General features: G+C 43.0%; 2 protein-coding genes across 4 annotated transcripts; one reads left to right on the top strand and one right to left on the bottom strand.

The window, feature by feature from the left end:
• Nucleotides 1–51: 51 nt before the first annotated feature.
• On the bottom strand, nucleotides 52–7,411 carry dcun1d3 (defective in cullin neddylation 1 domain containing 3). Of its 3 annotated transcripts, none has more exons than XM_047609575.1 (5): nucleotides 7,049–7,411; nucleotides 5,954–6,020; nucleotides 4,921–5,014; nucleotides 4,250–4,803; nucleotides 52–2,081 (listed from the first exon to the last, which is right to left on the bottom strand). In XM_047609575.1, exons 4-5 carry the CDS (start codon nucleotides 4,690–4,692, stop codon nucleotides 1,538–1,540), a joined length of 987 nt encoding a protein of 328 aa, XP_047465531.1. In that variant the 5' UTR covers nucleotides 4,693–4,803; nucleotides 4,921–5,014; nucleotides 5,954–6,020; nucleotides 7,049–7,411; the 3' UTR covers nucleotides 52–1,537. The 3 variants fall into 3 exon arrangements, with proteins under 3 accessions (XP_047465531.1, XP_047465530.1, XP_047465532.1); XM_047609574.1 differs by having other exon boundaries at nucleotides 4,964–5,014; XM_047609576.1 differs by lacking the exon at nucleotides 4,921–5,014.
• A 356-nt stretch (nucleotides 7,412–7,767) lies between these two features.
• Nucleotides 7,768–10,252, top strand: lyrm1 (LYR motif containing 1). Its single transcript, XM_047609577.1, has 5 exons — nucleotides 7,768–7,908; nucleotides 8,588–8,759; nucleotides 8,859–8,919; nucleotides 9,693–9,724; nucleotides 9,823–10,252. The coding sequence occupies exons 2-5, from the start codon at nucleotides 8,601–8,603 to the stop codon at nucleotides 9,934–9,936; spliced, it is 366 nt and encodes a 121-aa protein (XP_047465533.1). The 5' UTR covers nucleotides 7,768–7,908; nucleotides 8,588–8,600; the 3' UTR covers nucleotides 9,937–10,252.
• Nucleotides 10,253–10,535: the final 283 nt, after the last annotated feature.

Here is a 10,535-nt window from a genome sequence, read left to right as displayed (position 1 = left end):
ACAGCATCCAAGGAAGTTCAGTAGAGTGAACAAAGCATCAACAATGACATATTTGAAGTTAGAGATTTTTATGGTCAAAAAAATCCAACACTGTTTTTATTTATTATAAATCAATACATTTTATATAAAAAAGGGACAAAAGGGGGTCTGAAATAAAACCATTGTTGATGTAAACCAAACATCATGTTTTGGCCACCCTATCACAGACTCCTGATTAACCAGCATGTCTAATTAACACTCACTCATCCCAAAACGCCCTAAGCTATTCTTAAGCTCAATCTATTAACCAGTACAGTTCAGAAAATGGTTTCAAATGAAGAAAACATGGTTGACATCAATCTCTCTTAAAAGCGTTCCAAGTATAGCAAATTAGCATGCCATTGGTTTTTTGTGCAATTCAATACAACCATCGCCAGCAGCAGTCAATGTTATTTGTTAAGTGTGCACACATTTTTTTTTTGTATAGCAGTTCAAGGATGCAAAGACTCCTGAAGGTAAACAATATAAGCTTTACGTGGCGCCCAGTGTAACGGCCCTGAATGTAATGCAGGTTCTAGCAACTTCTGTCGAGAAATGACCAAGACCGAGCTTGAACCGATTTGTTGCAGTACAGACTTTCTCAAACAACATCAAAGAGGCAACATGATTCCGTTGTATACTCTTCTTGAAAATAGGTGGACATCAAAACAGTAGATGTTGGAGGTCAAAAGGGGAGCACAGCAGCTGCTTAAGCAAGCTAAGCTGCTCACTGCGCTAGTAGCACTCAAAAACACTCAACACAGAAGAGAGGGTGGGTCTGTTACCGTGGAAACAAACTTGGATTTAAAAAATGAATGTTGAAACTTGATAAATTAACCGAATGTCATTTGTATTAATGTTAAAAATAAAAATCCCCCAGGGATAAAATTGTAATCTATCACTGCCCACAGTGTAATTGCAGGCAAAAAGTTGTGAAGGCAATACCAGCGCACCCGATTCTTCCTCACAGCACTGCAAGATTAAAAAAATACTATCTAGCTACATTAGTCCGATCAAGATCATTTCACTTGCCCTTGACTTTTATGGCCAATCTCAATTTAGTAGTAATGCAATTATTTTGTAGACCACGTGCCAAAATTTCCCTTCTTGTTTAATGTGTCAGCAGTGAACATCACCTGTGGATGTCGTCGTTGTTGGAAAAAGTTTATGGCTTTCTGTCGCCCGTTTTTAAAACCAAGCTTTTACAGAGCTAACTCTGCTAGGTTATGGTAGGTAGGTATACATTAAAATGGACCACGTGTCCAATTACTGAAAACATAAATGGGAGAAGAGAAAATAAAACAATAACTTAAATAGAAGTGCTTAAAACATAACAGTTCTTAGAGCCCTTTCAAAAAACAAAAACAAACAAAAAAAAAGAATCCCACCCTAACAGAAAAGGAGAGCGAAATGAACAGCTGTAATGGTAATACTAATATTCATCCAATGATTCACAGATGCACAGTTCACTTATAGGTCATATCCTTCTCTCCCCTTACAAATGTTTCATGTTTCCTGGTCAGTGGCCCCCCCACGTCTGTGAGCCGCGGCTTCCCTCTGTTTCAAGTCTGTCTGTAGTGGGAGAACACTCTGTTTCAGTACACCTCCCCTCCTCCTCCTTCGCCATCAGTGCCTGTTCCTCCTCCTTTTTCCTGCGCTCCAGCTCCCACTCTACGAAGGTGTCAAAGAGGCTGGGCCAGGCCTCGTCCTCGCTGTAGTTGCTCAAGTCAGACCCGATAGACTGGGTGAAGTTGAGGAACATGTTCCAGGTGTCCCTCGAGATTCCCCGAATCCCTGAGGGGTTCTCCGCCAGGAAGTCCAGCCAGCGCTCCAGGATCGCAGGCGTGTCTTGCGTGAAAACCAGGCGCCACAGGGCGATGGCGATGTCGCGCTGAAGCGAGCGCTGGCCCTCCTCGGCGTCCAGTCCAAACTGGAAGGTGAAGCGGTACAGGTCCTTGAAGTTCTCCTCTCCCTGGGCCTCCACCAGCATGAAGGGGAAACGTGAGCATATACCTTCGAGGCTGTCTGCCTGGATGGCCTTGCAGCCCTCAACGAACTCCTTCCTGATGACACGAAGAAAACGAACAGGTTTCAGAGAAGGACTGGAAAATTCTTTTCCAGACAAAAGCATCTCAATGGAGACATGTGGGCAAAACCAGACAAACAGCAAAATTTGCTAAAATGTACAATAAAACCCTGTAAAGAGATCCAGAGCAAACAGGTTTTTTTTTTGTTTTTTTTACTTCAGTGTTGCAGGCCCTGACACAGGCAGATATACTTTTGTTATGTGACCCCTACAACAGTGTATGGCTTTTCAAAGTCAAATGTAATATAAAGAGCTTCAGTAAGCATCAGTTGACAATGAAACATGTTGGTTACCGGAGTCTGGTATTGTCCAAAGCCTCTGGATAGAAAAGTGCTGAGTTAAAAATTAGAGAGGGGGAGGAGGGAAAAGTGACCCAGCCAACAGGCAGCCCTATTCATCTCTGACACGGACTGCAGAGGTGGTGTGCTTAGCAGGACCCACCTCCTATGTGCCCCCTCCTGTGTGCCTGATGCTGGGTAATGGAGTTTTGAGATGACTGTTGACTGGTCACTATCAAAGGAACGTTTAAGTTTAGAATAAGGGTTGAGGTTGAGGTTTAGTTGTAACAGCTTAGGCCAAGATAAAGATGACAGACAATGCAAGCAAAACGTATGCTTACGCAATTTTAAGGAGGGGTGGACAACCGCAGTGAAACACCGAAGGGCTAATAGAGCAGGGAGGGGGGAGTCGTTGCCGTCTTACGAAGAACACAGTAGGATGCAGTAGCATGCAACATGCTATCTCGAAGGTTTCACAAAATCGTGGTTAGCGGTAACACACAATATTTGTGCTACATATGGGGCCGCAAAAATGCTCACACTTTTATGCGACTCTTGGCCACACGTGCTCACTTATACTTGACTCGGGCTAATTTTTCTTTGCACCTACAAAAACAGTTAGCACTAACCCAGACATACAGATGGTGAAAGATGATCAGACGTTTCTACTTTTCAGTGGTTGATGGACACACTGGTCAGAAGAATCTTATTGTGGGATTCTGGACACGGTGCATTTATAGAACTGTTTATGTGTCAAGAAATCTGCACCGCCTCTCGCATTAGCCGTGTTATGTTTTCACATCATAACGCTGTCACCTGTAAATAAATGATCTGATGACAGATGATGGCAGTAACAGGCTTAATAACTCATTTTAAATGTGACTTTAACCTGTTCTGTTTTTATTTCTGCAGCAACATCTCAGTTCTCCTGAATGTAGAGTTCTAGAGTAGAGTCCTTTTTCTCTATTTGCTTTTTCCTTTTTCTCTTTTTGCTGATGCTTTAAATTCAGGAGCAGATTTATCTTTGAGGATTAACAGTGATTGCAGATGCACTGTGTTCAATCTTATCGACATACTATAGCATAAGCAGACAAAATGTTACTGGAATAAGAAGCAGTTTTACTAGATAAAACGAAGGAGTAGCTGGTCTAATTTTCTGCTCACGGTCTTCACATGCAGAACAGCGTGCATGGGGCTCTGAGTTTTATCACAAACTGTGGGTCTCTTACTCACCATTATGTCTTATATTCAAAAGTGAACAGGCCTGATTTGAGTCACTTATTTATAAATCCATTCCAACACATTTATCTGCTCTTTTAGGGTCGAAATATGGAAAACACAGCCTCCGTTCCAAGGACATAATAGGGAAAGAGCTTTTAGGTTTTCTGCTCCTGCTTCGCGGAGCAACCTACAGTCCAATCTCTGATTTCAAAGTGTGGTATCCCTGAATGAGTTTAAAAGAAGGTAAAATCTGTTGAGTCCAGGTAGTCTGTATGCAAACAGACTACAAACACAAATGTTATTTCCTCGTAAAACCGCATTGCTGCCAATCTTGGCCTGGTCTCCCTTGTAAGAGAGATCTTTCAACTCAGTGGGACAAACCTGTTTAAGTGTTACACCAGCAACTCCCGTGTCACAGAATTAAAACTACCATTTCTGTCGACTGAGTTAGGCGGCTCTGAAGAGAGCGTGGACGGATTGGGCAATGCTTGAAATTCAAGCAGACACTAATGTTTAGGTCACGCGGGACACACCTGTGTCTAATGTTCTCCAAGAGCTAATTACCGTGCAGTAGTCTTGCTAGTTTGTCGTGAGTAACAAAGGACAATGAAAACAACACACCTCATTCCCCCAAACTCCACCTCACCTTGTAAACTTGCACATGGTGGCTGCTTGAAACTTCCAGGCAAGAACAAGCACACGAAACTCTGCAGGGTCCACGCACAGATCGTTGCAGAACCTCTCCATGCCTTCCTCCAGGATGGCGTCTTCATGTTCGTCCTTGTAGCAGCAGAATAGCTCCTCAATGCGCAGCGTTGACAGCCCATCTACATCCACACACTCATCCTTGCGCGGCTCCCCCAACACTGCAGCGTTGATGGGCGTCTCCACGGTAACCTCTAAGGCTTTGGTGCCATTTGAAAGCTCGCTGGTGGGTTTGCTACACGGGGCACTAGGCTCTTCTTTGTGGCCCGCACCGCTCCCAGAACTGCCACCCTTCTTGTGGGACTTGGAACCGCTCTCCTTGTCTCCACTCTTACTGCCGAGTGAGGACGTTGGATTCTTACACTTGGTGACACACTGGCCCATGTCTTCCTCCCTGGTCCCTCGACTGTCTTTCCTCCTCGCCTTCAGTCCCCGTCCGAACCGCCTAGACGCCTCTGCTCTGGTCCGGTGAGACGTCTCAACATACCCTCAGCCCTGAGGTGGAGAACAATTTCAAAATGTTCATCGGCACAGAGATAAGCTCAAAGGTGAGGCAGTCTGCCTCGCAATACAAAGGTCAAAATGTGTATGAGCAGAAAGGATTCCACATACAGGGATCATTTTTTGAACACTGAAGGTCAGAAAGTAAGGCTACCTGTGCCAAATCTGCCACGATCCAGGTCTTTAATTGGCAGAATTAAAAACCCTAGAAGTGAAGACAAGACACAATCTATATGTATACATACAAGGCTTGCACAGTGCACATTACCATAGAAACCCTGACAAAAGGCATACAATAACGACATCTGTAAGGCACAGAAACCTATTGAGGTATAATTGGTTTTGAGACTTTGTTTGAGCTTTATTATGGTTTCTTTTGGGGTTTTCGTGCCATCACCACAGGTACAGTCAGGAGCAATTAAATTACAACTACTTCGGTATGATTCATCGCATCATGTGACCTGCTTTGTTGTGTTTAGATTCATTCTTATCACCCTGTGCACGAAGTAAAATTATGTTTCATTTGCTTGATTCAAGGTGTGAAAAGTATCAGAAAATCCTGATTAATGAGGGCACTGTACACTCACCTACTTGACCTTTTTGGTCTTTCTAGGTTTTTAAAAGACCAACACCCATTTGCACGTGGTTGTTTGGTTATTGCTTGTTTATCTATCTATCTAAAAGGGAAGATAACTGTGGCCATAAAATAATAATACAAATATGAGGGAAATAATGTCACACCGACTGAACACAAACATGAGTGTAGTCACGCTAGTTGTGAGATGTCTAAAAGGTTCATGTTAAAAATAAACCATCACAGTTGTTGCCAAGTTTGGGACTGACTTGTAATATAAAAATAATAATGAGATTTGTGTGAGAAATGTGCAGATAGTGAAAACAAACTGCGTGTGAAGTGGTGTTTCAAATAATGATATTAAAGCAACTTTCTTTCTACAAATTCAATCAGACTAAAGTGACAAACGTAAATGAAGAGGAAAGCTAAATTAGTATGATCAACCTGAAGCAACATGTGTAACACATCTCTCCTCTACCTACAAAATTACAACACACTGCATGATTTCATGTCATATGTGCACACAGCTCCTGAGATGAGCACAAAGTAGCTGATCCGGACATTACTTACAGACAGTCCTTCAGATGGCATTGTCTTTCTATTGTGCTCCATCATTGTGACCTTGACATCCGCAGTGCTGAAAAGACACATTATCCTGTCATCATAAGCAGAAAGTGATAGCTCATCATTCCCAAACCTGCAGGACTATTTCTGTCAACAAGCTATGAATATGTCATATGAGCACGACGGAACGGTTTGCCTCGATGCGGGATCATTCAGTTATTCATAATTAACAACAGAGTAGCCGGGTGGTAGTGTTTTCACCGAGGAACTATATTGTGCACTTAGGATACAAGCAGATCCTCTACTGCTCTCTCTGATGTCAGGTGTCCTATGAGGAACAGACAGAGGAACGGACCGGCAGCGTACTGAATTGCAGCCCTGTTGCAAAATGTACAACTTCGGGTTATTTCTGAAAGCAGCCTCTACTTTGTGTTGTGATCACTGATCATGTAGAGCCCCGATACTTTAGCCTTACATTAGTAAAGAAAGTGCAGAATCAGCATGGGCTGCGCTTATCACAGCACTGGACATGTACAGGCAAATCTCTCACAGGTCACTTCTGAGTCACCCCCACTAACATCATATGGACTACATTAATATTGTACACATTGCTTAGCAAACACTAAGTAACATTAGTACTAATCCAGTGGTGAGTTTAACCAGAGAGCTGGCTGGTCCTCAAACTGTCCGAACTAAAGTTCAGCTAGAATGAGCGTTATTAACATCTGTAACACAGCTGTGAATGGAGCCCAGTTTAGTTTGGTAGCTGATCTCTCCTAACGTCAGCCTATTTTAATAAGTTATGTTTGTAGGACAGAGCCGAACACAAACAGGATCGAGTGATCTCACAACTCCCACGCAAACTGAGTTTTAGAAATTAATTCACAGTTTAAAGCGTTATACACCCATTTAAACGCAGCTTGTTGTCGACCACGTATTTATCCACAACACATCATCCGAGCAGCCTGGCCCAAGGCTGGCGACGTCGCCACAGCTAGCTAGCATCAGCTCGGTGAACTAAGAGTTAGCCATCGGCTATGCTAGGTCTTTTTACATTAAGACGTCGAGAAACGCCACAGTTATCCCCGTAAAGAAACTTACCTTTTTGGGAAAATAGACGGTGTGGAATTTGGGTGTACATCACTTCGGGGATGCCAGTATGATAAACAGTTCAAATAAGTTGGGTGAAAATACCCTATAGGACCAGAAACGACCTGAGGCAAACTCGTCGCGTTAACTCAGATTGCTAGCTAACTAGCAGGCAGCTGACAAAAAACTTCACATCAATGTCGTATTCTGTTCCGCCACTGGGAAAAAAACTAAGAAAAAAGCTAGCAGATACACTTCGCTTTTGAATCCGTTTCCAGTTGTATCCGTTCTTTGGTCTGAGTTAAAACACCATCCCGGACTAAGGCAGCCAGTTTCTTTGTGCTTCCCCGTTTTAGTCATTGAGTGGAGCTACATTATGGACATTTCCCTGCATCACTTCCTCCCTCCGTACCTACAAGCAGCCAACAGCTGATCTTCATCTCAGCGACGGCACTGACTGCAGCGACCAGATACAACCTTCAACATCAAACAAGTGACGCGCTGGCAAATTACATGGATCCTGGACCATAAAAAATAATCACCGAAATAAACGAGTCATATGTGGCGTTTTGCGAAACACGAGAGAAAATAATATTGAATGTTAGAAAATATCGAAAAGCACCCATTCCAACTAATGTGGATGACAACTAAAAATAGTCTGCTGTGGAAATGTGTCTGATACTTTAAATTAGTGGGACATCTTTATGTGCGACTGAAGGTGGAGTTACTCGTTTAAATTTAAATGTTTATTCCTTTCTACCCGATTTGTAGCCAGCTTAGGCGAAACGTCATCATCAGGCGACAGCAGCGCTTCTACCTGGTGCCCTACTAGCTAGCTACACACAAACTAACCTCTTCTTCAGACACAGCCGGTAGGTCACGTTTTATAGCGTTTAATTAACTGGGGTTAGCGACAACAGAAATGTGAGTTTTCAACGTGGACTGCCACGATCTCGCTGTTATTTCAATCTCCGTTCCTCGCATGTAGATAGTCGCTTTGGGCAGTCAAAATAAGGATAGTCAGCTTCATGTTTACAGTTATTATAAATGGTTCAATTTGGGAAAAAATAAATGTAATAATGTACATTTATACATTTCCTTCATTCTCAGCACATATAAGATTAGAACATAACATCTATTTAATGCCTAACAGTAGGTCATGTAACAGTTTGATGAACAGGGCTGGTGTTGGTTTTACTGGCATCTAGTGTTCAACGATAAGAACACACAAACCAGGACAACAAACTTGACCCAGAGCCCCACACGTCCAGGGGCCTCAGATGTCCTACAGCCTGTCTTCGTGTCAGCTGAATTGCAGATTCATTTGGGAAAAGTTGCACCTTTAAAATGCAACATCAACTTAGGCATTTGACTTATTGTTAACTAATGTTTTGGCCCCCAGAGTTGACATGAGAGGGCTAAAAGCTCTTTTACATTTTTTCTCTAACATGATCAACCAGAAATATAGTGACACTTGTAAGAAGATGAATTTTCATAAAAGACTGTCACGAAAAGATGCATACAGCCTAGATTGCTCCGATGTTTTCCCAGGTTTTGAGCCCCAATGACGGCGTCCACCCGCAGTGCAGTGTTGTCGCTGTACATGCGCGTGTTTCGCGTCGCCCGGACCTGGCAGGCGCAGAGCGGTGTTAGAGGTGACACGCAGACCGAGAGAAACTACATACTTCAGGAGGCCCGCACTCTGTTCAGACAGAACCAGCAGGTGTGAACTACAGCAGTGTCCTCACAGAAGTATAAAAAAAAAGCACGAGATGTATGGCAAAATGCCAGACTAACCCTTTGTGTTTGTGCTTTTCTTCAGCTCACAGATCAAGAGTCAATAAAGAGGTGTATAGAAGAATGTGAAGCAAGGATAGAAATAGGTAAGGGTGGAGATATGCTGCTAGTTTCCATAACGCTGCGTTCAACTACACCCTGTGCGGAGAAAGGGCCACAGTGACAGCTTTCCGTGTCAACTATATATACATTTCTTGAAACGTTCACGATGTACTCTTTTTGTTTTTTTACACCTAAAGTATGATAAACATCCTGAGTGGTGTGGTGCGCTAAATTCGAGGAAACATCTGACAGGTGTTGACTTGTTAAGTCATGCGCTGGCGCTTTCTCTCCCTCTGATATTACAATGAGGTGAAAGATGCTTCCGTCTGATGCTTGAGCAACTCTGTGACAGCGCAGCCCGCCCTCATTTCTGGTCATTCATTAGGCTACGCGTCACCCACTGTGATGAATTATTGGTCACCGGATGATAACGGGAATTCGGTGGAATCTCTGGATAATTTCACCATAAGCAGGGGAGTAAAGACTGACCAAACTTCACGACTGATCTCACCAGTCATTAACTGCAAAAAAAAGGGGAAAAAAAGGAGAACAATGAACACGAGTTGTGTTGTCATCAGTTAAGAGGAATAGGAGCATGCTGTGATGACTGGTGCGAATTAAATTATATGATAAAAAAAAGAACAATTGTCATGAGTGCTGCTGGTGCTCTTCGGTTTTAGGGATCTCAAAGTTGAAGCATGTAAGCAGGAGATTCACTAGAGGAGATTCCACACAAATTACATCTTATGTAGCTTCTGATTTTGTTTAGTTATGACATGTTTTCCCAGATCGTTGACTCAGTCTTCCATTTTAACAGGTCTACATTACAGGAACCCATATCCAAGGGCTGTAAGTAATAATCATATGTGAGACAGAATATACGTCCTTTCTGTCTGTTGTTGTGCTTCATTCCATCGCTGCACTTTGTTCTCTGAATCCTCCTGCAGACCTACCTCCCTCCGCTGGGACTCGCGACTCAGAAGGGCAGGAAGCTGCGAGCCCAGCAGCGCCTCAGGAAGCAGGCCAAGCCAATTTACTTACAGTCACATGACGAGACCTGATGCTGGATATCGTTGAGCCCCGCCAGGAGTTCAAGTTACCAAGGACACAAAACTAGAGTGCAGTCGCAGGCTGATCTTGTGGGCTGAGCGGTCGCGAGCGCTCTTCGCTCCGGAGAAAGCCACTTTTCGTTTTTTTCATCACGTCAACATGAGTCGTAACTGTAGAAACAGTGCGTCTGAAACTAAGCTCTGGAGTTGTATATATTTATTATCACGTCTAAAAACTGCATATTGTTTATATTAGTGTCATGATGTGAGGTGAAGAATGAACTCTTCAGCGCGTGGTTTAATTCTTCAATAAACCAGTTATGGGTTATGGTATTGTTTCTTGGTTACATAACAACAATATCCTCTTTTGTTAAACAGTTTCGGAATTTCTTATAGTGAGCCAGGGTTAAATAAATCATAAGTGACGCAGTTCCTCAACATTTCACAAGCAGGAAATTACAAATTACAGTTAATTCGGTCTTCCAGCTATTTTAGAGCACGAAGGTGTTTGAATATTTAAAGGAAAGGGTGTCAAAGGTCTACATGCACACACAGCACAGTAGAATGAGCACCCAAACACACGCACCAACGTGAACCACCTGTTTGCTTTG

This window comes from Mugil cephalus, chromosome 16 (genome assembly GCF_022458985.1).
Source record: "Mugil cephalus isolate CIBA_MC_2020 chromosome 16, CIBA_Mcephalus_1.1, whole genome shotgun sequence".
NCBI lineage: Eukaryota > Metazoa > Chordata > Actinopteri > Mugiliformes > Mugilidae > Mugil > Mugil cephalus.
Note: the sequence above shows the minus strand (reverse complement) of the source record. Positions and strands in the feature narration are given on the sequence as shown.

Excerpts from the sequence above, each read along its gene's own strand:
- dcun1d3 (XM_047609575.1), bottom strand. The coding sequence starts at position 4,692 with ATGGGCCAGTGTGTCACCAAGTGTAAGAATCCAACGTCCTCACTCGGC. Across the intron at positions 2,082-4,249 it reads ACCATGTGCAAGTTTACAAG|GAAGGAGTTCGTTGAGGGCT; the intron begins GTGAGGTGGAGT and ends TCGTGTCATCAG.
- lyrm1 (XM_047609577.1), top strand. The coding sequence starts at position 8,601 with ATGACGGCGTCCACCCGCAGTGCAGTGTTGTCGCTGTACATGCGCGTG. Across the intron at positions 8,760-8,858 it reads TGTTCAGACAGAACCAGCAG|CTCACAGATCAAGAGTCAAT; the intron begins GTGTGAACTACA and ends GCTTTTCTTCAG. Across the intron at positions 9,725-9,822 it reads GGAACCCATATCCAAGGGCT|ACCTACCTCCCTCCGCTGGG; the intron begins GTAAGTAATAAT and ends ATCCTCCTGCAG.